Source organism: Nerophis lumbriciformis, linkage group LG04, assembly GCF_033978685.3.
Source record: "Nerophis lumbriciformis linkage group LG04, RoL_Nlum_v2.1, whole genome shotgun sequence".
Classification (NCBI taxonomy): Eukaryota; Metazoa; Chordata; class Actinopteri; order Syngnathiformes; family Syngnathidae; genus Nerophis; species Nerophis lumbriciformis.
The window spans coordinates 59,184,347-59,211,542 of NC_084551.2; the positions used below are offsets into that span (position 1 = coordinate 59,184,347).

The following is a 27,196-nucleotide window of genomic DNA, read 5'->3' on the forward strand; positions in this document are numbered from 1 at the left end:
CCTTGATGCAGACCACCTTCTCCTCCTCCTTAAAACGTCTCCACAGACATCGTCATTGTTTTATCTGTTGTGACGACTTGTTACTGTCTCTCACACAGTTGTATTGGAAATTGCACAGAATAAATGATGTGTTTATTTGGTTCAGAATTCAGGTTGGATTTGGTATGCTAGATTTTCCTTGAGCAGAGGACACAGGAGCAGTACGCAATAGCACTTTAGAGGGTACAATGCTTATATGTCCTTTTTAGCTTTGGGATATTGTCTAATAACTGCCAGTGTATCATACGTATGTGAAAGAATTGGACATACTTTTTTTTTTTTTAAATATGAAAAAATCATATATATTTGAGTTAAGGCTGAAACGACGCGTCGACATAGTCGACGTCATCGACGTCATCGGTTACGTAAATACGTCGACGCCGTTTTTGTGCATCGACGCGTCGCATATTTACGTCACACTACCGTCATGGCGGAGCGCAAAGCAGACGATGCGAACGGTGCGAGCGAGGGGAAAAAAGCACGCCAAAAGTCGTCAAAAGTGTGGGAGTATTTCAATAAACGGCCTAATAATGTTGTAGCGGCGAACAGCTGTCTCGTCAGCTGACGCGCGAGCTCGCAACCGTGGCTGTTTAGCAACCAGCCAAACCCCACTTAATAAAATTATATTTTATCTTAGAGCACATCCGCATCCCTATTCACCTAGGCAACCCCAGGAAATGTACATAATTCGGCATTATTTCGGCCAGTCGGCTTATATGATCAGAGCCGATCAGTTTACGTTCACGCGCAGGTATAACGCGGCGCACTCCAGTCTCATCTGCTGGTGCGCGAGCCCGGTAATTAGACCGCTGTGTCAAATCAAGGAGTACAAAAGACGCCAGCGCAGAGTGGAAAAATGTTTAGTCCATTACAGAAAACCCAGAGTTGTGCCAAAAGTGTACCAAAACCAAAAGCTGAACGGACAGCCGGTAAGATTGCACTTTAGTTCTCTTTGTGGGTGTGGCGCACCTGTTGTGCTGGTGAGATGGGGGGTGCGGGGGAGTTGTGTGCATGTAGCGTGCTTAGTCTGGAGGCCAAATACACACGGTGTTTGTGTAACTGTTGTTTAGTAAGGAAGTGTTGATATTCTTTGCTTAGTTTGATAAATGTTGGAGCAGTTTGCTTCATCAGGAGGGTGAAGTCGCTCAACTTAAAGTGTTGGATTTAACTGTGTTGGATCATTGGCTGCTGGTGAGGGCATAGAAAAAGGGGCATTTTTCTACCAGTAGACAGCGTTTAAGATTGAGTGTTTCACTGCTAAATTAATAATATATTTATATTGAATATGGATTTTAAATATGTATCTAAATAGGTGGTTAATTGGTTAGGTATTTATGTATTTGCATATTGGGTTTTCTGCTGCATTTATCTATTGTGTTTCTGGGTTTAAATGTATTTTATATGTATCTTGGTGCATTTATGTTGAGACAATTTATTTAAAATCTGTTTTAACTTAAAGGGAAAAGATGTGTACATTTTCTTGCACTTGTTTAATGGTTAAGAGTTTGATAGCCTAATTAATAATTGTAAATTATGGGATTGATAATTGATTGATTTTTTACAGCATGTTAATCTTGTGGTGTTTTGTCCTTAAAGGTTTTTCATCTACTAAAGAAGCTAAAGGCTACTAAAGGCTACTAAAGACAGCTAATGACAGCTAAAGAAACTAAAGTCTACTAAAGTCTACTAACACTGCTAAAAAGACTAAAGAAGAAAAAAGAAGCTGTTTCTTCGTTGGAAAAACTGTTGCAAACTAAAGGAAAATAAAAGGAAAAAGTAACTACGGTCTGGTCTTTTGAGTGAAATCCAGAAGCCACATTCAGCATTGGTACATCCCTTCAAGTGTGGGATAAGCACAGCGAAAAAAGCAAAACACTTGACAGTTGTTGTATGCACACTGTGTCGAGCGGAAATGGCCTATCATAGCAGCACAACGGCTATGAACGAACATTTGAAAAGAAAACATCCGACAGCGTTCTTGCCATCACCATCAACTAGTCAATCGTTCGCGTGAGTACCGTATTTTCCGCACCATTAGCCGCACCTAAAAACCACAAATTTACTCAAAAGCTGACAGTGCGGCTTTTAACCCGGTGCGCTTTATATATGGATTAATATTACGATTCATTTTCATAAAGTTTCGATCTCGCAACTTCGGTAAACAGCCGCCATCTTTTTTCCCGGTAGAACAGGAAGCGCTTCTTCTTCTACGCAAGCAACCGCCAAGGTAAGCACCCGCCCCCATAGAACAGGAAGCGCTTCTTCTTCTACTGTAAGCAACCACCCGCCCCGGAAGAAGAAGAAGCACGCGGTGCATGCTGGGATATGTGACGTTTCATTTCCATTTGTGTGTTTATGTAAAGACCCCAAAATGGCTCCTATTAAGTGTGTTGTCTGTCTAATTATAAATAATGCAGACGAGGCGTGTTAACTGAGTTCTCAACGTTTACTCACAGCGTGCTCATAACCACATTCTAACTGCCAGCATACAACAACGCTTCTCAGGGCTACCGCGCATGCTCGTCACTATCGTTGCATGCTGGGTAGTGTAGTTGTTATATTTGCTAGCTCATAACATCACATTGAGAGACACGCTTACGCGCTTAATTCAATACTCGCCGTCATTCCGGGTGGATTGACAAAAGACCTCCAGCCGCTAGATATTGGTGTCAACAGGGCATTCGAAGCTAGACTGCTAACTGCGTAGGAACAGTGGATGACGAAGAAGCGCGCGGTGCATGCTGGGATATGTGACGTTTCATTTCCATTTGTGTGTTTATGTAAAGACCCCAAAATGGCTCCTATTAAGTGTGTTGTCTGTCTAATTATAAATAATGCAGACGACGCGTGTTAACTGAGTTCTCAACGTTTACTCACAGCGTGCTCATAACCACATTCTAACTGCCAGCATACAACAACGCTTCTCAGGGCTACCGCGCATGCTCGTCACTATCGTTGCATGCTGGGTAGTGTAGTTGTTATATTTGCTAGCTCATAACATCACATTGAGAGACACGCTTACGCGCTTAATTCAATACTCGCCGTCATTCCGGGTGGATTGACAAAAGACCTCCAGCCGCTAGATATTGGTGTCAACAGGGCATTCGAAGCTAGACTGCTAACTGCGTGGGAACAATGGATGACCGAAGGCGAACACACCTTCACTAAGACAGAGGCAGCGCCGGACGACATTCGCCCAACTTTTCAATTCGGACACCGAAGGAGAAAAATTCGAGGGATTTATGAATGAAGAATAACTTCAGAAAGTGAGCGTTATGTTTATTTTGTGTGTTGTGACATTAACGTTCGAGCAACATTATGTTGCTATTGCTCTGCACTATTTTGAATTTTACTATGTTTGTGATTGCACATTTGCGTACATTTTGGGAGTGAACAGAGTTGTTAGAACGCTGGTTTTTAATATATTATTAAAGTTTGACTGACCTATCTGACTGTTTTTTTGACATTCCCTTTAGCGCAGCGTAGGCGCGGCTTATAGTCCGGGGCGGCTTATTGGTGGACAAAGTTATGAAATATGCCATTCATTGAAGGTGCGGCTAATAATCCGGTGCGCCTTATAGTGCGGAAAATACGGTATACGTTGTCATCATTACACAAAAACATGAATGTGTCATTTGTATCTGCGTTGTAAATTCATAAACTAAAACATCGTTTCGCTCTGAGAGGCGCGTTTGGCGTGCCTGTTCAGTGTTTACAAAGACGCTAACGCTAACGTTAATTATTTGTGCAAATACCTTTTACAACATTAACAGTTACATATACTATGTACAAACGAACAATTAACTTTCACTTTAATCATACTATCATTGTTGTGTTATTAAGCAAAATAAGCAATACTTTTACTTTTGTTGAAATGTTTACACTGTTACAGAATATTTCGTTTTGCACTTTTTTGTATTGGATGTTTATCTTTATTTTTGCACATTTTAAAGCAAAATAAGCAATACTTTTACTTTTGAAATGCTTATACTATTGCAGAATATTAAGATTTGCACTGGATGTTTACTTTTATATTTGCACATTAAAAAGCAAATAAGCTACTTTTAATTTTGTTAAATGTTAAAAGTTTTAAATGTTTACATTGTTACAGAATATTTTGTCATGTTGTTGTCAATGTTTTTTTTGTAAATAAAAGTCATGCCTTTTGAAAAAACTGGCCTAAATTTATTTTTTCATCTTCATTTTAAATTAAAAAAATAATCGGTAAAAGGAAAAATAATCTATAGATTAATCGAAAAAAATAATCTATAGATTAACCGATTAATCGAAAAAATAATCTATAGATTAATCGATAGAAAAATAATCGTTAGCTGCAGCCTTAATTTGAGTAATAACAAACATTATGACCAAAAATACAACAAAAAAAGTCAGCCTTTTTCCCCTGAGAGTTAATTATATAACTTTTTATGTATTTTGCTACCATTTCGATGTAGTCATTTATTTGCAATTGATAGTCTCCTCGTACCTTTAAAAGTTTGCCAAAGCGAAATGCCAACTTCTCCAGGAAATCTTCTGTGGAGGTCCACTTGGGAACGCGGTAGGTCTTCTGGATGTATTCTGGTTTGGCTCGCTCCAGCACTGCGCCGATGTGCTCCTCGGGGTTCTTGATCTTCTCTACTTGAACCTTCATGAGGGGGAAAAGCCATGAAACAAAGTTTAATGGTGTGTGAGGTGGGTGACCCGCTGCTTGTTGTCCAAAAGGACCAGAACATGTTGAGAGATTTGTTTTTATGGAAAAAAGTGCGCTGGGCAACTCTCATTTTCTTTTCCAGCCTGTCAGACATGTAACACAATACCTGTAAGTATAAAAGGAACCGTCAACAGAGGCCTCATTTAATAAGGCCTTAAAAATGGCTCGTTAGGGGATTGTGAGAATTAGATATTTTTAAGTGTTCTTTTTGAATCCATAGTCATGTTTAAATCAGCTAGTATTTTCCCATGTAGTGTGTCTTCTCGTGACCTCCTTGCTTTTATCTTATGTCTGCTAGTAAACTCTTTGTTTTGTCTTAAGGGCTCCTGTTTGTCAGCTCAGAGAGCTGTTTTGGCCAGTTCCTTATCTGTTTTGAAGAAGCAGCTGCGCTTCTTTCTGGGCGAGAGGGGCTGTTTTTGTTCTACATAAGCATACACTTTTTGTTTGAATTTAGACCTCGCTTGCTGATGCTATTGTTGCGTTGTAAGGGCTGGTCTCCGAAAGATTTAGTAAAACTTGGCCAAGTACTATTCTGTCTCGGTGGTCTTTTATACTCAATGTATAGAGCTTGGGAGTGACCAGTGTGATTCATTCCCTGAGAGGAAGACTGGTCGCGCAACAGGGTCCAAATAAAAAAATGTTAATAATAGTTTATAGACTACTGGTATAAAATGGAAGTGCACTGCAAAAAGTCAGTGTTCAAAAACAAGAAAACAAAAAACAAAAATGAGGGGTATTTTATTTGAACCAAGCAAAATTATCTGCTAATAGAACAAGGAAATTTGGCTTGTCAAGACTTTCCAAAACAAGTAAAATTAGCTAACCTCAATGAACCCAAAAATACCTTAAAATAAGTATATTCTCACTAAAAACAACTGTACTACTATATGAGTACGTATTTTCTATTGTTTCATTGAAAATACAACAGCAAAGTCCATTTGGATGTCATCTGTTTTAATTATGAGACACAATTGTGTCAAAGTCATGATTTTTTTTCCCATGCTTGAAATAAGAAATTGTTACTTTAAAAAAGTAGTTTTATACTTGTGAGTGTTGATGACACAGCTTTGCCAAAGTTGATATTCTAGTTTCAAGCGTGTTTTACTCAATATAGGTCATAAAATCTCAGCAACAAGCTGTAATATCTTACTGAGATCATTTAGGACAAAAACCCAAAAAACAAGTAAAACACTAACATAAAATCTGCTTAGTGAGAAGAATTATCTTATCAGACAGAAAATAAGCAAATATCACCCTTATTTGAGATATTTCATCTTACTTAGATTTCAGTTTTTGCAGTGCGTATATTATGAAATATGTATGTTATCAATTGTTGTACATATTCATGCAATGTGCAAGGTACATGTGTGGCAGCGAGTGTCTGCAGCAGCACCATTGACACTTAAATTATGGAATTTTACGTTTTAATACTGTGAATCGATGCACTATGTTTTAAATGTATTTGTCTTCATTTTAATTTAACTTACCAAAACACTGGCGAGATCAATTGTTATATTAATCTGATTTGAGTTATTGTGCAGAAATATGGGGGAAATAACTACAAAAGTACACTTCATTAACTGTGTTACAAAAAAGATCAGTTCGAATGACACAATGTTGGATATAGAGAACATACAAACCCTTTATTCATTGAATCGAAAATACTGAAATTCCACGACAGTGAATTTGCAAACAGCTAAAATTATACATAAAGCAAACTATAACCTGCTACCCAAGAATATACAACAATTCTTCTCAACAAAAGAGGAGAATTATGATCTTAGAGAAAAATGTAATTTAAAACATTTGTACGCACGTACAACACTTAAGACCTTCAGTATATCGGTATGTAGAATTAAATGATGGAATGGATGAAGCAAATAAATCAAACAATGTACTAATATAATCCACTTCAAGAAACTCTTCAAACTTAAAGTGTTTACAAAGTACAAAGAAGAAGAACCAAGATAAACATTCTGAATTTATTTCATCCATCCATTCATTTATTTTGTAGATAATCTTATTTATCTCATCATATGAAATGTAACTTACCGTATTTTCCGCACCATTAGCCGCACCTAAAAACCACAAATTTACTCAAAAGCTGACAGTGCGGCTTTTAACCCGGTGCGCTTTATATATGGATAAATATTAAGATTCATTTTCATAAAGTTTCGATCTCGCAACTTAGGTAAACAGCCGCCATCTTTTTTCCCGGTAGAACAGGAAGCGCTTCTTCTTCTACGCAAGCAACCGCCAAGGTAAGCACCCGCCCCCATAGAACAGGAAGCGCTTCTTCTTCTACTGTAAGCAACCACCCGCCCCCGGAAGAAGAAGAAAAAACGCGCGGATATCACCGTACGTTTCATTTCCTGTTTACATCTGTAAAGACCACAAAATGGCTCCTACTAAGCGACAAGGATCCGGTTCATGAAAAGACGCAATCTCTCCATCCGCACACGGATTACTACCGTATTTCACAGCAACTGATATTCCTGTGAACCGCACTGTGGAACGGGAGCACGTACGGTGAATATTCGCACCACAGGGAATGAGAAGTCATCCTTCACTGTGGTTCTAGCTTGCCATGCTAACTTCCACCCGTGGTGATATTCAAAAGGAAGACCTTGCCAAAAGAGACCTTTCCAGCCGGCGTCATCATAAAAGCTAACTCGAAGGGATGGATGAAGAAAAGATGAGCGAGTGGTTAAGGTAAGTTTAAGTTTACGCGAAGAGGCCAGGTGGCTTTTTTCACGCAGCTCTGTCCATGTTGATATACGTATGTTTGTGATTGCACATTTGCGTACATTTTGGGAGTGAACAGAGTTGTTAGAACGCTGGTTTTTAATATATTATTAAAGTTTGACTGACCTATCTGACTGTTTTTTTGACATTCCTTTAGCGCAGTTAGATGCGGCTTACAACACGGGGCGGCTTATTGGTGGACAAAGTTTTGAAATATGCCGTTCATTGAAGGCGCGGCTTTTAACCCAGGGCGCCTTATGGTGCAGAAAATACGGTACTTCACTAATTATTATTCATTTGTAATGTTATTACTTATAGCGTATATTGTGAATAAATTGAGAACAGGAAGTGTTATAGTTATTTGAATGACTCTTACCATAATATGTTACGTTAACATACCAGGCACGTTCTCAGTTGGTTATTTATGCCTCATATAACGTACACTTATTCAGCCTGTTGTTCACTATTCTTTATTTATTTTAAATTGCCTTTCAAATGTCTATTCTTGGTGTTGGCTTTTATCAAATAAATTTCCCCAAAAGATGCGACTTATACTCCAGTGTGACTTATATATGTTTTTTCCTTCTTTATTATGCATTTTTGGCTGGTGCGACTTATACTCCGAAAAATACGGTATGTTCCAAATAAACACAAACTCAACTCTACTTAATCGCACATATTTATGTGTAAATGTTCATTCATTTTTATTATCCCTTTTTAAAAAAACTAAATCTAAAATCTACTTTTGGCAGAGTGCAACAAATAAACACTGTAGAGCTTTTCATCAAACACAACAAAACGTACCACTCCTTTGAGGACAATCTCAGTTTCGTTGTCTTCTGAAGGGTAGACCACACCTGGACAATCAATGAGGAAGATACGCCGCATTAAAGTGATGTATTGCCACACCTGGGGAAAAAAAGTCCAAGTTAAAATTAGAGGGGAAAAAAGCTAATATGCTCATTTTTGATTGACAAGAAACACTACCTTTGTTTCTCCAGCAATAGGCGCCACTTTGCAGACCTTCTTTGAGCGCAGCGTGTTGATGACTGAGCTCTTTCCCACATTTGGATAACCAATGAAGCCCACGCTTATTTGTTTCTTATCTGTGTGGAGCTGCAGTAAGATGGAAATTCGGGTCAATTTAAAAGAAGGCTCTGGGACCCGAGTGCGGGGCTTACCTTTCCAAACTGTCTGAGGAGCTGAATGAGGGAGCCTTTACCAAAAGAGTTGGTAAGGCTGGCGTGAAAAGCCAGCGTGGGATACTCCTGGGACAACAGCACCACCCAGCGTTTCTGATTGAAGACATTCGAGGACACATTTGAGTGCGGCTGCTCAGAGTAGAATGCAGGGACAAGATGAAAGACTTACAGTGACCCAGGTGGGGATGAGGTCACACTTGTTGAGAACAAAGATCAGATGCTTCCAAGATTTCTCCTTCTTGATGTATGACTCGATGTTCTGGGAGCGCGTTCCCATAGGATCGCGGGCGTCCAGCACTTGGATGACCACGTCTGACGAGTCAATCACCTGAAGGGACGAGATAAATAAATCCAACAATGACATTTCACAAATTCCACACTTATGTATAGTGGAACGTAAAACATTGCTAAACATAAACATGAACATTTTTGAAACTGTGAACCAGGGGTGCCCATTACGTCGATCGCGAGCTACCAGTCGATCGCAGAGGATGTGTCAGTCGACCGCCAGCCAGGCATTAAAAAATAAACCTAAAAATTAGTGATCATCAATTTTCACTATGACGTCACTTTTGTTACTTGATTGACATTCAAGGCACCCGAGGATCTTGTGAGATGACGCTGGCTGCTGCCAGCTCAGTGTGAAGGAAAAAAAGACCATCAGGAAATACTTTTTATTTCAACCGTACCTCCCGTCAAAAGCCTAAAGACTGACCGCACAGTTCCTGTCTTCACAATAAAAGTGCTGCTCTTTTGTTGAGAAGAGTTGTTGTACATTCTTGGGTAGCAGGTTATAGTTTGCTTTGTACATCATTTTAGCTGTTTGCAAATGCATCAAGTCATTTAATTTCAATATTTGTGATTCAATAAATAAAGTATTTGTATGTTCTCTATATCCAACATTATGTATTATTCTAATTGATCTTTTTTGTAACAGTTAAGTGAATGAAGCGGATATTTGTAGTTATTTCCCCATATTTCTACACAAAAACTCAGATATGGTAACACCAGCAAGCAGTAAAGAATATGAAGTGATTTTTGGTCTAGAAAATATTTTGCTTTATTCATTATTGACGAGTTTCTTGCCTACTTTATGTTGTATATTTTGTACATGAGATTTACAGTTCATTTTATCATCTATTATTACACCCAAAAATGTGTTTTATTTTACCCTTTCAATGTCTACTCTGTTTATTTGTATTTGTGTTTGACTTTTCCTTCTACTATACTAATTGACAACTGTCGTAGTAACTGCATTACATGATTAATATCCATAAATTACCATTCCTAATACATTACACTAGAATAGTGGTTCTCAAACCTTTTTTCACCAAGTACCACCTCAGAAAACACTTGGCTCTCCAAGTACCAACATAATCACCCACATTAAAGTACAGCAGTGTAGTAGGCCTAAGTATTCATTATAAACAAGGCAGAGGTTTTATTTAACAATTATACGTAATATTTGAACAGTAACACTACTTGAATATAGGAAAATAAAACACTGTACTGTAATCAAGTAATGTCTGCGCTAACAAAATAAGAGTCTCCAAAAGCTAGCGCTAGCAACCTAGCAAGTCACGGAGTTTGCGTCAATGTATTTCTTGTAAAGTGTAAAAAAAAACAAGTTGGGAAGCTGCACAAATAAGATGGCCAAAACCAACCACTTCCATGTGGTATTGGACAGAAAGGAGGACTTTTTTTCTCCACCACAATGTAAAATCGAAAATGTGGAAGTAGGGCTGGGCGATATATGGAATATACTCGATATATCGCAGGTTTGTCTCTGTGCGATATAGAAAATGACTATATCGTGATATTCGAGTATACGTTCTCACGCAGTTGTTTTTAGCTGCGGGTATTACACTACAGGCTCTTTTCACTCTTTCTGGTCTCTCCTTCTCACAGAGACATAAAACAAGCGCTCTTTCTTACATACGTCACATACGTATACGCCCTCGCGGAGCAGAGAGGTAGCGGCATGGGTAACGTTAGCTGTGATGCGAGTGGTAATACAAGAGAAAGAAGGTGCGAATCTGGAAATGAAGGAAGAATTAATTCCTAAAAAAAAAACGCACAGGGTCCATCGTCTGGCGGTGGTTTGGCTTCAAGCGGGAAGATGTCGAACAGACAACCGTAATTTGTCAAGTGTGGGGCAAAAGCGTTGCTACAAAAAGTAGCATTACTGCTAATGTGTAGCATCATTTGAAAAGTCACCCGCTAGAGAATGAAGAGTGCTTCAAACTCCGCATGTCAACATCTCCGTTCGGTGCCACATCAGCAAAATGCCCAGGCAACCATTTCCAGATCAACACCGTATGAAAAAAATAGTCAACAACAGAAGGAGATAACGTCCGCAGGAACCTACCACATAGTGAAGGACATACACTATTTGATTTCCTATTATGCAGCTCATTTTTATTTGACACTTATTGAAATATCTTGTGTGACGTCATGCACAAAAGTGCACTTTATTTGTTTTAAACTATTGTAGTGGCGTTGTGTACAAAAAGTGCACTTTAATTTAGTGTTGTTTTGATATGTCATCTTAGTGAAAATGATTGATTGCATTCAGACAGGTTAAAATGTTGCTAAAACCATCACTTTTCTATCAGTCACAGTGACTTTTCAAAACAAAAATATTACAGCAAAAATCATATGGGTTGATTGACATGTTTATTCTGTAAGCTAACTTCAATAGTTTGAAATTATTTTGACAGTTAATGCCAGTTATCCTGTCAACCTTTCACAAGACTTCAATTTGTTAATTGAAAGTATAAACAGTATAAACACTTTTTACAGTAAACAAATGGTAAAACAGTACTAAACAATTCCATTAAAAAACAAATTGGTGTCATTATTAACTTTCTGTCCAAGCTTGTATAATCCACTGCCTTGTTCAATTGTAAAAAATATTATGTGCCTAAAATTCACATTTCTATCACAATTATCATACTGTAAACATGGTAAGCTAACTTCATTAAAATTAATAGTCCTGTCAATAGCATGGAATTACAATTCAAATGTAGTTTTTTTGTAAGCCTTTCAAAAGAATTCAAAACATGAAAAATTAATGAAAATTAATTTAAGCCATCAGACACTTGAAAAGTGGCACATCACATCTCTAATGTAATCATTTTAACTTTTCAACAGAAATAGCACTGCAAAAATATTAAGGACATACTTCTGTATTTTGGTAGTTGTGCTGTCAACATTTAACAAGATTTCTTCAACTTGGACTTGAAAGCATAAATAGTATAAACACTTTTAACAGTATCCATCCATCCCATCCATTTTCTACCGCTTATTCCCTTTTGGGGTCGCGGGGGGCGCTGGAGCCTATCTCAGCTACAATCGGGCGGAAGGCGGGGTACACCCTGGACAAGTCGCCACCTCATTGCAGGGCCAACACAGATAGACAGACAACATTCACACTCACATCCACACACTAGGGCCAATTTAGTGTTGCCAATCAACCTATCCCCAGGTGCATGTCTTTGGAGGTGGGAGGAAGCCGGAGTACCCGGAGGGAACCCACGCAGTCACGGGGAGGACATGCAAACTCCACACAGAAAGATCCCGAGCCCGGGATTAAACCCAAGACTACTCAGGACCTTCGTATTGTGAGGCAGATGCACTAACCCCTCTGCCACCGTGCTGCCCTTTTAACAGTAAAACAGTACTAAACAATTCCAATAGATAACATTGGTGTCATTACCTTTTTGTGGCTAAAATCCAAATTTAGCAACGGCATTAGACTTGTGTTTTTTTGTCCCAACGTGGTCTTTTACATCGCTAATTCCTCCGTGTCCGATCGAAAAATCTTGTCTGCACAAGGTGCAATTCGCGTAGTTTTCACCCTTTTTGGAACGGATAATTATTCCCGGATAGGCTTTTCAATATTCTTCACGGAATGACTGCAGTTTTCTTTTCGGTTTAAGACTCGTTTGCGATTTTTCTCCGGCTGATTCCATGATCGTTCGCTCGTTTGGAAACAATGGGCAACAGGTGCCTCGTGCTTGGCAGCGGTGCTATAAATAGCCTCGCGCATGGCATTCGGAATGGCTCGATAGGAAGTTACGGGAAACAGTGTCGATTGTGATTGTTGTTACGCGATTTCGTGAATAAAACTTAAAAAAAATAAAATAAATTTAAATTAATGAAAAACCGTATTTTTTATCACTGCAACCGTAACCTGGAATAGGTTGATGAAAACCGTACTAATTACGGGAAAACCGGAGTAGTTGGCAGGTATGCATCATGCACAAAAGTGCACTAATATCTTGTTTTAAAATGTCTCTGAAAATCTTGAACATTCTGTTTTGAAATGACATGAATGTTTGTGCCACTGCTTAATAACTGTTGAATAAATACACTTTTGCTAAATTGACTTAGTTGTGATTTCCCTCTCTGCATGAAAGTTTAAAAGTAGCATATATTAATGCAGTATGAAGAAGAATGTTTTAATGTAGACACATAGAATCATCATACTGCTGTGATTATATGCATCAAGTGTTCATTCAAGGCTAAGGCAAAATAATGGAGATATATATGGTGTATCGTGACATGGCCTAAAAATATTGAGATATTAAAAAAAGGCCATATCGCCCAGCCCTATGTGGAAGTTGTCAGCACTACTGTGAATCTTACCTGATTCCAATCAATGCAAGTCATCAGAATCAGGTAATACACCAACTTATATTCTTGTCTTCATGAAAGAAAGGAATCTATTGGTTAAACATGCCTGTATTTTGTACATCTTTAACATGTGAAACAAAATCGGCAAAATAAAAAAAATAAAAATACAAAATATATATGGTGTACCCCGCCTACCGCTGGAATGCAGCTGAGATAGGCTCCAGTGACCCCCCGCTACCCCGAAAGGGACAAGCGGTAGTAAATGGATGGATATATATGTATATGAGGTAGATCACCTTGACTTGGTAATTTAAAAAGTAGCTTGCCTGCTGAAAAAGTGTGGGCACCCCTGCTGTCATCATGGTTTATTACGTGCACGTGCAAAGTTTTAAGTCGCACAAAGTGTAACATCAAGTGCACCTATGTTAATAGTAAAATTCTTAGCTTTGATGACACACAATGACGGTTTGTCACACAAGTGTAAAAAAAAGTTAAGCACAGTCTACCTTTACTTCAACAACAAGTGACAACCGCATCCTTTATCATTTTAATGGGAGTGCTCTAACTTTCGGTGCATATTCATTTTAGGTGTTGCAAAAATCCCAAGAAAAAGCCAAGGTCTATATTCTAATACAGGTTCCATGGAACTGCGAGAAGAGGAAGCAATACCTTGTAAAGTTCTCCCCATATCCTCTTGGACTGACCCTTTTTGAAAATTTCCTCGCGGACTGCGACTCTGTAGCAAAGAAATGACTACATGAAGGATTATGCACAGATTACGGTTGGACCTGCACGATGAAATGAAATAGTGATTAGTATAACAAAAGTTATTGCCTTACCGGACCCCCGTGTCCTCTGTCACCAGGTCTTGGTCCTTCTCTGCACTGTAGCTCATAGTGGAAGCTGCAGCCTGCGCCAACAGGTCCTTCATATCACTGACCACCAGACTGGGCCTCTTTCTCTGAGCTTTGGGCCCAAATGTAGTCTCAAAACCTTCTGTGTCTAAAATGTGCACCTTTGAGTTCTGAATACAGGAAACAAACATTAAAGATGATTTAGTCCACATTAAAGGATGTATTTGATCTAAAGTTAATCATCTCTGCTGTGGTATGTGAGTTAAAGATGTACGATAAATGCTTTAAAATGTAATATCAGAAATTATCGGTTTCAAAAATATCGGTATCGGTTTCAAAAAGTAAAATATAGGACTTTTTTAAACGCCACTGTGTACACGGACGTAGGGAGAAGTACAGAGCGCCAATAAGCCTTCGGCCCAGTCACATAATATCTACGGCTCTTCACACACACACGTGAATGCAAGGCATACTTGGTCAACAGCCATACAGGTCACACTGAGGGTGGCCGTGTAAACAACTTTAACACTGTTACAAATATGCGCCACACTGTGAACCCACACCAAACAAGAATGACAAACACATTTCGGGAGAACATCCGCACCGTAATACAACATAAACACAACAGAACAAATACCCAAAACCCCTTGCAGCACTAACTCTTCCGGGACGCTACAATATACACCGCGCTACCACCTACCCCTCCACCTCAACCCCGCCCCCCCAACCTCCTCATGCTCTCTTAGGGAGAGCATGTCCCAAATTCCAAGCTGCTGTTTTGAGGCATGTTAAAAAAAATAATGCACTTTGTGACTTCAATAATAAATATGGCAGTGCCATGTTGGCATTTTTTTCCATAACTTGAGTTGATTTATTTTGGTAAACCTTGTTACATTGTTTAATGCATCCAGCGGGGCATCACAACAAAATTAGGCATAATAATGTGTTAATTCCACGACTGTATATATCGGTATCGGTTGATATCGGAATCGGTAATTAAGACTTGGACAATATCGGAATATCGGATATCGGCAAAAAAGCCATTATCGGACATCGGTATCGGTTGATATCGGAATCGGTAATTAAGAGTTGGACAATATCGGAATATCGGATATCGGCAAAAAAGCCATTATCGGACATCTGTAGTTTTGGATGATACCACAAATTTGGGTATCGATCCGATACCAAGTAGTTACAGGATCATACATAGGTCATATTCAAAGTCTTAATTTATCCAGGGACGTATTTCCTGAGTTTATAAACATAATATAATTGAAAAAAAAAAAAAAAAAAAATATTAATGTGTTAATTCCACGACTGTATGTATCGGTATCGGTTGATATCGGAATCGGTAATTAAGAGTTGGACAATATCGGAATATCGATATCGGCAAAAAAGCCATTATCGGACATCTCTAACAACAATAATATCTTGCTGTGGCCTAATTACCGTGACAATATTGTACCATGACATTTTGATATCGTTATACCCCTACTTTTTAAAACATAGCAGTGGTTCACTTACTTTTACACTTGGCAGTTCAGAGTAGAGATCAACTGATCCGCGCTGATATTTGGTATTTTGACATACAGGTATACCGGTATCAGCATCAGCTATTTTTTTTTTTTTTTTTACAACAACATTATTACATCAGCAAATACAATATATACATATATAATACTAGTATTTAGTATATGGAAAAAAAGAGTTAAGATGGTAATAACCACTGCTCAAGCACCAGCCCTTTGCCCGGCATGGGAAAAGTTCCCTTTTTGCTGGAGCTCAACTTTTTTTTAAATGTATTTACCGTATTTTCCGCACTATAAGGCGCACCGGATTATTAGCCGCACCTTCTATGAATTACATATTTCATAATTTTGTCCACCAATAAGCCGCCCCGGACTAAAAGCCGCGCCTACGCTGCGCTAAAGTGAATGTCAAAAAAACGCTGCGCTAAAGTGAATGTCAAAAAAACAGTCAGATAGTTCAGTCAAACTTTAATAATATATTGAAAACCAGCGTTCTAACAACTCTGTCCCAAAATGTACGCAAATGTGCAATCACAAACATAGTAAAATTCAAAATGGTGTAGAGCAATAAATAGCAACATAATGTTGCTCGAACGTTAATGTCACAACACACAAAATAAACATAGCGCTCACCTTCTGAAGTTATTCTTCATTCGTAAATCCTTCGAATTCTTCGTCTTCGGTGTCCGAATTGAAAAGTTGCGCAAGCGTGGGATCCAAAAATGGCCGGTTCCGTCTCGTAGAAGTCATCGGGAGTCAGTGTCGCTGTTGTTGTGCAGCAGTTCTGTGAATCCTGCCTTCCGGAAAGCTCGGACCACAGTTGTGACCGAAACTATCTGCCCAGGCATTTACGATCCACTGGCAGATGTTGGCGTATGTCGACCGGCGCTATCTGCCCGTCTTAGTGAAGGTGTGTTCGCCTTCGGAGCTGTGTGAAAAAAGCCACCCGGCCTCTTCGCGTAAACTTCCCTTAACCACTCGCTCATCTTTTCTTCATCCATCCATCCCTTCGAGTTAGCTTTTATGATGACGCCGGCTGGAAAGGTCTCTTTTGGATGGGTGGAAGTTAGCATGGCAAGCTAGAACCACAGTGAAGGATGACTCCTCATTCCCTGTGGTGCGAATATTCACCGTACGTGCTCCCGTTCCACAGTGCAGTTCACAGGAATATCAGTTGCTGTGAAATACGGTAGTAATCCGTGTGCGGATGGAGAGATTGCGTCTTTTTATGATCCGGATCCTTGTCGCGTAGTAGGAGCCATTTTGTGGTCTTTACAGATGTAAACAGGAAATGAAACGTACGGTGATATCCGCGCGTTTTTTCTTCTTCTTCCGGGGGCGGGTGAAGCGCTTCCTGTTCTATGGGGGCGGGTGAAGCGCTTCCTGTTCTATGGGGGCGGGTGAAGCGCTTCCTGTTCTATGGGGGCGGGTGCTTTCCTTGGCGGTTGCTTGCGTAGAAGAAGAAGCGCTTCCTGTTCTACCGGGAAAAAAGATGGCGGCTGTTTACCGAAGTTGCGAGACCGAAACTTTATGAAAATGAATCGTAATAAAGCGCACCGGGTTATTAGGCGCACTGTCAGCTTTTGAGAAAAATTGTGGTTTTTAGGTGCGCCTTATAGTGCGGAAAATACGGTAAGGAAAAAAAGCTCTTATTTTCAATCATTCTCCCCAAATATGTTTTGATATCTGACATAGCATTTATTTAAATTATTGTGAGAATTATTTTTTCGGTCTGTTTTCTCTCCTTCTAATGCAGTTCTAATCGCCTCCTCTGCATACTTGTCAAAACTTAAAATATTTGCCAGGAAATCCAGTTTTTGTCCTTCTTTCTTGGTCTCGTTATGTTTTTGTTGTCACTGCAGCGATCAAATAGCTCGACACTCGGAGCGTGGGCTCATTTAAAGGAGAAATTTCATGTTCCGTTACAAAGATGGATGGACATGAAGATGACAAAAAGGATATCTCTGCCAAGAATCCAAACTTTGCATGAATATCTTAACAAATAGGAGACTTATTATATGCTGCAAGTAAAGAAGAGCAGGCAGCAGCTCACACATTCTTATACTTTCAGTAACATCGACCGAAAAATGGTGTTAGCCAGCTTGAAAAATGTATCAACTACCGTATTTTTCGGAGTATAAGTCGCACTTTTTGGGGGAAATTTATTTGCTAAAACCCAACACCAAGAATAGACATTTGAAAGGCAACTTAAAATAAATAAAGAATAGTGAACAACATGCTGAATACGTGTACGTTATATGAGGCATAAATAACCAACTGAGAACGTGCCTGGTATGTTAACGTAACATATTATGGTAACAAATAACTATAACATATAGAACATGCTATACGTTTACCAAACAATCTGTCACTCCTAATCGCTAAATCCCATGAAATCTTATACGTCTAGTCTCTTACGTGAATGAGATAAATAATATTATTTGATAATTTACGCTAATGTGTTAATAATTTCACACATAAGTCACTCCTGAGTATAAGAAAAAAAAACTGCGACTTACGGTATTTCCTATTTGAAGATATCGGATTAGCAACCAGGATCCTTCAATGTATCGTGTTTAAAGGTTTACTGTAGTATGCTGAAAAGTTCTCCATCTTGGTCCGTACTCACGTGGGCTTTGACTCGGTCGTGCAGCAAAGACATGGGCAGTTTGCTTCGTCGCATTACCACTCGATACGGATCTTTCTGCACGGCGCTCATCTCCTCTTGGAACTTCTGCAGGGATGTCTGCTTGATGACACGTGTGTTTGCTGTAACACAAAAGGATTGGTTTAATTACAGTGAAACCCGCTTAAGTCAGCAACACATCTATGTCTACCAACTGATTTAGTACCAGTCCTTGTATTGTTCTTATTACAACAAGTGCCTGCTAAACAGGTTGACATACATGGTCAACCACTTTTGTTGACATCAAACTTGAATTAATTTCTCTGAAAATTGTTGTGATTATGTCAGACACAGGGATAACACTTGCAAGAAATGTAGTTTATTTTTCTCCATGGCGTAGAGCAGTGTTTTTCAACCACTGTGTGAGATACAGTCTGATGTGCCGTGGGAGATGATCTAATCTCACCTATTTGGGTTAAAAAATGTATTTGCAAACCAGTAATTATAATCTGCAAATTAAGTGTTGAGTGTCGGTGCTGTCTAGAGCTCGGCAGAGTAACCGTGTAATACTCTTCCATATCAGTAAGTGGCAGCCGGTAGCTAATTGCTTTGTGGATGTCGGAAACAGCGGGAGGCAGTGTGCAGGTAAAAAGGTATCTAATGCTTAAACCAAAAATAAACAAAAGGTGAGTGCCCCTAAGAAAAGGCATTGAAGCTTAGGGAAGGCTATGCAGAACGAAACTAAAACTGAACTGGCTGCAAAGTAAACCAAAACAGAATGCTGGACGACAGCAAAGACTTACTGTGGAGCAAAGACAAAGTACATCCGAACATTACATGACAATCAACAATGTCCCCACAAAGAAGGACAAAAACAACTGAAATATTCTTGATTGCTAAAACAAAGTAGATGCGGGAAATATCGCTCAAAGGAAGACATGAAACTGCCACAGGAAAATACCAAAATAGGAGGGCAAGACAAGAACTAAAACACTACACACGGGAAAACACCAAAAAAGTCAAAATAAATCACAACGTGATGTGACAGGTGGTGACAGTACACCTACTTTGAGACAAGAGCTATATTGATGCATGGTTGGTTATGCTTTAAAGTCATATCCAACAATTGCGACAGCGACTTTTTACAGTCAACTGAGTTTCGTTTTTTAATGATTTCTGCTGGTGGTGTGCCTCCGCCTTTTTTCAACACGAAAAATGTGCCTTGGCTCAAAAAAGGTTGAAAAACACTGGCGTAGAGGATTAGTGATGCAGCCCTTTGAGACACTTGTGATTAAGGGCTCTATAAATAACCTTTGATTTATTGATTCAGAAGTAACTAAAACACTGTGGACGAACATTATCCGCTAGCAGCTAGCTATGTTAAAGTACCGTATTTTCCGCACTATAAGGCGCACCGGATTATTAGCCGCACCTTCAATGAATGGCATATTTCATAACTTTGTCCACCAATAAGCCGCCCCGGACTATAAGCCGCGCCTACGCTGCGCTAAAGGGAATGTCAAAAAAACAGTCAGATAGGTCAGTCAAACTTTAATAATATATTAAAAACCAGCGTTCTAACAACTCTGTTCACTCCCAAAATGTACGCAAATGTGCAATCACAAACATAGTAAAATTCAAAATAGTGCAGAGCAATAGCAACATAATGTTGCTCGAACGTTAATGTCACAACACACAAAATAAACATAGCGCTCACTTTCTGAAGTTATTCTTCATTCGTAAATCCTTCGTCTTCGGTGTCCGAAGTGAAAAGTTGGGCAAATTTACGATCCACTGGCAGATGTTGGCGTCGTCTGGCGCTGCCTCCTCGTCTTAGTGAAGGTGTGTTCGCCTTCTGTCATCCATTGTTCCCACGCAGTTAGCAGTCTAGCTTCGAATGCCCTGTTGACACCAATATCTAGCGGCTGGAGGTCTTTTGTCAATCCACCCGGAATGACGGCGAGTATTGAATTAAGCGCGTAAGCGTGTCTCTCAATGTGCTGTTATGAGCTAGCAAATATAACAACTACACTACCCAGCATGCAACGATAGTTACGAGCATGCGCGGTAGCCCTGAGAAGCGTTGTATGCTGGCAGTTAGCACGCTGTGAGTAAACGTTGAGAACTCAGTTAACACGCCTCGTCTGCATTATTTATAATTAGACAGACAACACACTTAATAGGAGCCATTTTGGGGTCTTTACATAAACACACAAATGGAAATGAAACGTCACATATCCCAGCATGCACCGCGCGCTTCTTCTACGGGGAAAAAAGATGGCGGCTGTTTACCGTAGTTGCGAGACCTAAACTTTATGAAAATGAATCTTAATATTTATCCATATATAAAGCGCACCGGGTTATAAGGCGCACTGTCAGCTTTTGAGAAAATTTGTGGTTTTTAGGTGCGCCTTATAGTGCGGAAAATACGGTATATATAGCGTTAGTTTTAAAGCCAAAATACGTCCATTCTCCCTCTTTTCTCTCCACACTGTTTCGGCTTGCCAGTGGTCTGTGCGTGTTTTGACTCACGACATGCGCCTCAGCGCACCATCAGGCGGATGAAAAAAGTACCGGTATTTTTCAAACGCAGTATACAGTAGTACATTTTTTTACAATTATTTAGTACTGCGGTAGTTTATTAGTGCCGGTGATCTTGCAACAAATACAGTACAGGCCAAAAGTTTGGACACACCTTTTTATTCAAATGCGTTTTCTTTATTTTCATGACTATTTACATTGTAGATTGTCACTGATGGCATGAAAACTATGAATGAACACATGTGGAGTTATGTACTTAACAAAAAAAGGTGAAATAACTGAAAACACGTTTTATTTTCTAGTTTCTTCAAAATGCCCACTCTTGGCATTCTCTCGATGAGCTTCAAAGCACACCTGTGAAGTGAAAACCATTTCAGGTGACTTCCTCTTGAAGCTCATCGAGAGAATGCCAAGAGTGTGCAAAGCAGTAATCAGAGCAAAGGGTGGCTGTTTTGAAGAAACTAGAAAATAAAACATGTTTTCAGTTATTTCACCTTTTTTTGTTAAGTATATAACTCCACGTGTTCATTCATAGTTTTCATGTGACAATCTACAATGTAAATAATCATGAAAATAAAGAAAACGCATTGAAAGAGAAGGTGTGTCCAACCTTTTGGCAACTGTACATAACTCAAATTAGCACTTCATTCATGCCAAAATAATGCAGAAAAACATACATCCACAATGTAGTGAAGCCGCAATAGATGAAGCACGATGTGGCGAGGGACAACTGTACACAGGGGTATCAGCAAATCTAATGTAATGTTTTCAATGCCATTTGAAAAAAATGTTATGCCCATGTCCGACTGCTAATGGTTATTATATATAGTCAAAAGCTTACAATTCTCTGTGCTCACACAAAATTGTAAGCTTTTGACAATTTTAATGTTGAATAGTTGAAAAGATTACATTATAAGTCAAGTTATTAGTTTACATTTTACTATCTAGTCAATGAGAATTGGCTTGCAAGACTGTTTCATTTGAGAATGTATTTTTATTCATTTATTTTTCTGCAGTAGCAGCTGGTGTTCTGACTTCGTGCACGGCCGCAGACAATAGCCAATTAAAAGGTTCGCCTGTAAATCATCACACTGTACCACTGTTAGGCTCTCTAAATAAACATCCAATTCTGAAATAGTTGATGAATATAATTGTGGAGAGGGGCGTGGCCTGCGGGCCTGACGCGGAACGGGGTGTGCCAGGACCGGCCTCGAAGACAGCGACAGGTGCGTAGATGGCCTAGGTGGGTCTTGTTATCTAATCACCTGTCGCCTTTATTAGCAGCAGCCGTGATGAGACACGTAGTTGGAGTTGGAGTGGGAGCCAGAGAGAGAGAGACACGAGCTCAGGCAAAGGCATTGTGCTGGAAAGCAGAAGCCTATTTGATATTGATGAAAATAAAACAGTGTTATACCCTGAATTCCGGGCTCTCCTGGCAGTGTGTGGTGGGCCGAAGAACCCACTAAAATTGTATCACTCTAAAACATGCTGTAAAAATGCATATCCTCTGAAGCTATGCCTTTTGATAGCCACAAACTGGAGGATACTCACTAAACCACTTGATGTTGGGTTCCACTCGGGCCATCGTTCCCGGAGTCACAGTGGACTGGAACTGTAAAGGTCTGATGACTTTTCCTCTGTTGTTACTGCACAACAAAAAAATGGGATCATAAAACACTGCATTGGCTTTTAAACATTCGTCACACAAGAAACAATGACGTCTGTCACTTACCATCTCTGTTTTTGTCTGTACATATTCAGACGCTTGATGGTGGCTCGGTCCCTCAGGTTGGTGTCTCCAGCTCCTTTGGCCCGATCTGAGAAAAATGCAAGTGTATTTACATCATGTATCACTTCACCACAATTCACACGCCTATTTTATTTCAACTTATCTTCTTCAATAAAACTACAAGACGGAGTTCTGATTAACTTAGAATTGTATTCATTATCTATAAATAAAGTTGATTTGATTTGATCTGTATCTAACCTACTGTGCAAATATTTGGGGCAATAAATATAAAATAGGGGTGTAACGGTACGTGTATTTGTATTGAACCGTTTCGGTACGGGGGTTTCGGTTCGGAGGTGTACCGAACGAATTTCCACACGAACATATTAAGTAGCCGCCTAAGCTAAGGTGTTAACAAGCTGCTCCGCTTCGTACTGCCTCTGTCTCTGTCAGTACTCTGCAGCACCCAGCATTGTCCCACCCACACAACCATCTGATTGGTTACACACAGAGCGGTAACAGCCAATCAGCAGTGCGTATTCAGAGCGCTTGGTGTCAGTGCTCCAGCGTTGTGATGAGCAGGTAGGTGTTTAGCAGGTAAGCATCAGGCAGAGGACCCTCCCCAAATTATAATGTGAATAATGCTGTATAATATAGACTGTATTTATATTATTCACATGTGAATAATGCTGTATAATAGACTATTTATATTATTCACGTGTGAATAATGCTGTATAATAGACTGTATTTATATTATTCACATGTGAATAATGTTGTATAATAGACTGTATTTATATTATTCACATGTGAATAATGCTGTATAATAGACTGTATTTATATTATTCACATGTGAATAATGCTGTATAATAGACTGTATTTATATTATTCATATGTGAAAAATGCGGTATAATAGACTGTTATTATATTATTCACGTGTGAATAATGCTGTACTTATATTATTCTAGGGCTGCAACGACTAATCGATTATAAAAATAGTTGGCGATTAATTTAGTCATCGATTCGTTGGATCTATGCTATGCGCAGAGGCAATTTTTAATTTTTTTTTTTTATAAACCTTTATTTATAAACTGCAACAAACAGCTGAGAAACAATAATCAAAATAAGTATGGTGCCAGTATGCTGGTTTTTTCCCCCCAATAAAATACTGGAAAGGATAGAAATGTAGTTTGTCTATTTTATTCGATTATTAATCGAAGTAATAATCGACAGATTAATCGATTATCAAATTAATCGTTAGTTGCAGCCCTATATTATTCACATGTGAATAATGCTGTATAATAGACTGTATTTATATTATTCTAGGGCTGCAACAACTAATCGATTAAAATCGATTATAAAAATAGCTGGTGATTAATTTAGTCATCGATTCGTTGGACCTATGCTATGCGCAGAGGCAATTTTTTATTTATTAAATTTTTATAAACCTTTATTTTTAAACTGCAACATGCACAAACAGCTGAGAAACAATAACCAAAAATAAGTATGGTGCCAGTATACTGTTTTTCCCCCCAATAAAATACCGGAAAGGATAGAAATGTAGTTTGTCCCTTTTATCCGATTACCGTATTTTCCGCACTATTAGCCGCACCTAAAAACCACAAATTTACTCAAAAGCTGACAGTGCGGCTTATAACCCGGTGCGCTTTATATATGGATTAATATTAAGATTCATTTTCATAAAGTTTAGGTCTCGCAACTACGGTAAACAGCCGCCATCTTTTTTCCCCGTAGAAGAGGAAGTGCTTCTTCTTCTACGCCAAGGTAAGCACCCGCCCCCATAGAAGAAGAAGCGCGCGGGTATTACGTTTCATTTCCTTTGTGTGTTTACATCTGTAAAGACCACAAAATGGCTCCTACTAAGCGACACACTGTGGTTCTAGCTTGCCATGCTAATGGCCAGAAACTTCCACCCATGGTGATATTCAAAAGGAAGACCTTGCCAAAAGAGAACTTTCCAGCCGGCGTCATCATAAAAGCTAACTCGAAGGGATGAATGGATGAAGAAAAGATGAGCGAGTGGTTAAGGGAAGTTTACGCGAAGAGGCTGGGTGGCTTTTTTCACGCAGCTCCGTCCATGTTGATATACGACTCCATGCGCGCCCACATCACAGATGGTGTCAAAAAACAAGTGAAGCACACAAATACAACACTCGCCGTCATTCCGGGTGGATTAACCAAAGAACTCCAACCGCTCGATATTGGTGTCAACAAGGCATTTAAAGCATGACTGCGAACGGCGTGGGAACAATGGATGACCGAAGGCGAACACACATTCACTAAGACAGGGAGACAGCGCCGGACGACATACGCCAACATCTGCCAGTGGATCGTAAATGCCTGGGCGGATATTTCGGTCTCAACTGTGGTCCGAGCTTTCCGGAAGGCAGGATTCACGGAACTGCTGGAAAAACAACAGCGACACTGACTCTGATGACTTCGACGAGACGGAGCCGGCCATTTTGGATCCCGTAATTCGCCCAACTTTTTAATTCGGACACCGTAGGAGAAGAATTCGAGGGATTTATGAATGAAGAATAACTTCAGAAAGTGAGTGTTATGTTTATTTTGTGTGTTGTGACATTAACGTTCGAGCAACATTAAGTTATTGCTATTGCTCTGCACAATTTTGAATTTTACTATGTTTGTGATTGCACATTTGCACATTACCGTACATTTTGGGAGTGAACAGAGTTGTTAGAACGCTGGTTTTTAATATATTATTAAAGTTTAACTGACCTATCTGACTGTTTTTTTGACATTCCCTGTAGCGCAGTTAGATGCGGCTTATAACACGGGGCGGCTTATAGGTGGACAAAGTTTTGAAATATGCCGTTCATTGAAGGCGCGGCTTATAACACGGGGCGGCTTATGGTGCGGGAAATACGGTATTAATCGATTAATCGAAGTAATAATCGACAGATTAATCGATTATCAAATTAATCGTTAGTTTCAGCCCTATATTATTCACATTTGAATAATGCTGTATAATAGACTGTATTTATATTATTCACATGTGAATAATGCTGTATAATAGACTGTATTTATATTATTCTAGGGCTGCAACAACTAATCGATTAAAATCGATTATAAAAATAGCTGGCGATAAACTTAGTCATCGATTCGTTGGATCTATGCTATGCGCATCCGCAGAGGCAATTATTTTTTTAATTTTTTTTTATTATAAACTTTTATTTATAAACCGCAACATGTACAAACAGCTGAGAAACAATAATCAAAATAAGTATGGTGCCAGTATGCTGTTTTCCCCCCCAATAAAATACTGGAAAAGGATAGAAATGTAGTTTGTCTCTTTTATCCGATTATAAATCGAAATAATATTCGACAGATTAATCGATTATCAAATTAATCGTTAGTTGCAGCCCTATATTATTCACATGTGAATAATGCTGTATAATGGACGGTATTTATGTTATTCACATGTAAAAAATACTTAAGTGTTTATTGCCTATTGTGAGCGAACTGTGGTGCTGAATTTCCCCCAGGGATCAATAAAGTACTTTCTATTCTATTCTACGATTATGGTGGTTATATCCTGGATCTGCGTACTGTATCTGTGTACTGTTATTCTATTTAATTATTTCCTTTTTCCTATCTTTTATTTTGTCATTTGATTTGTGTATGTTTTGTAACTGGATCTGTGTATTATTATTTTACTTTGAACTTTTGAAAAGGACCCCAGGAAGACTAGCCTGGTGTTTGTGCGTCGGCTAATGGGGATAATCAATAAACAATGTCCATCCATTTCCTACCGCTTGTCCCTTTCGGGGTGGCAGGGGGTGCTGGAGCCTATCCATAATCGACTAAATCAACAGTGACACATTTCATTATAATACTAAGAGTTACCGTTGCGTTTCCTTTACATATTTAGACAAACTTTACATATGTAGACAAACTAACATATTTGACAAGTTAAATGTCAAGTTAGCGAGCGATAAACAAACCGTGCGGCTAACTCGATTAGCTTACCCGGGTTGCTGCTGGAGCTTGAGGGATTAATTGACATTTTCCCCTTAAACTGAGGCTTCACCATCTTGGCTGGTTAGAGGGTAACTCCTTCGGTGATATAAAAACAAAACAGAGGCACCAAATGTAGAGTTTAATCGTTGTTTTCCTCCCCTCTGCTGGAAACTGTGTGATGACACACGTGTCGGGGGGGTAAAAGGGAAGCCGGAAGTACGTCCTCAAAGCGCGACGATGAGGCTGACCAATCAGAGAGAGGCGCTTGAGTTGGGCCTGTCAGGGCGTCTCGTCAGGGCTGACGAGACGTGGGACCGCCATCTTGGAGTGGTGCTCCGCTCCGCCCAGTGCAATTCACTTGGCATAGTTATGTTGACATTCCAGAAGATGTGAACCTAAAAGTGATATCTGTTTGTTAAGACATTATGTATCTTGCATCTAGAGGTCGGAGGCAGACACCAAAATCATTATTATAAATTATAATAATCATAGTTTGAGTTTGTGCCAAATTTGAGGAAATTATATCAAATCATTCTTGTGATATGGCTTTAACAATGTGCAAAGTTAAGACAAAATAATTTAA

At 39.2% G+C, this 27,196-nt stretch overlaps 1 protein-coding gene across 1 annotated transcript in view; it reads right to left on the bottom strand.

Moving 5' to 3' along the window:
* The window catches only part of gnl2 (G protein nucleolar 2), a 33,786-nt gene extending 6,935 nt beyond the window's left edge, over positions 1 to 26,851 (bottom strand). The window contains exons 1-11 of the mRNA XM_061958655.2: positions 26,623 to 26,851; positions 22,618 to 22,702; positions 22,437 to 22,531; positions 18,348 to 18,487; positions 14,175 to 14,359; positions 14,005 to 14,071; positions 8,867 to 9,025; positions 8,677 to 8,790; positions 8,483 to 8,611; positions 8,300 to 8,404; positions 4,526 to 4,684 (exon numbers count right to left, since the gene is read on the bottom strand). Coding sequence (XP_061814639.2) covers positions 4,526 to 4,684; positions 8,300 to 8,404; positions 8,483 to 8,611; positions 8,677 to 8,790; positions 8,867 to 9,025; positions 14,005 to 14,071; positions 14,175 to 14,359; positions 18,348 to 18,487; positions 22,437 to 22,531; positions 22,618 to 22,702; positions 26,623 to 26,686 — 1,302 coding nt within the window. The 5' untranslated portion in view covers positions 26,687 to 26,851. The remainder of the gene's footprint in view (positions 1 to 4,525; positions 4,685 to 8,299; positions 8,405 to 8,482; positions 8,612 to 8,676; positions 8,791 to 8,866; positions 9,026 to 14,004; positions 14,072 to 14,174; positions 14,360 to 18,347; positions 18,488 to 22,436; positions 22,532 to 22,617; positions 22,703 to 26,622) is intronic.
* Between the last annotated feature and the right edge of the window lie 345 nt (positions 26,852 to 27,196).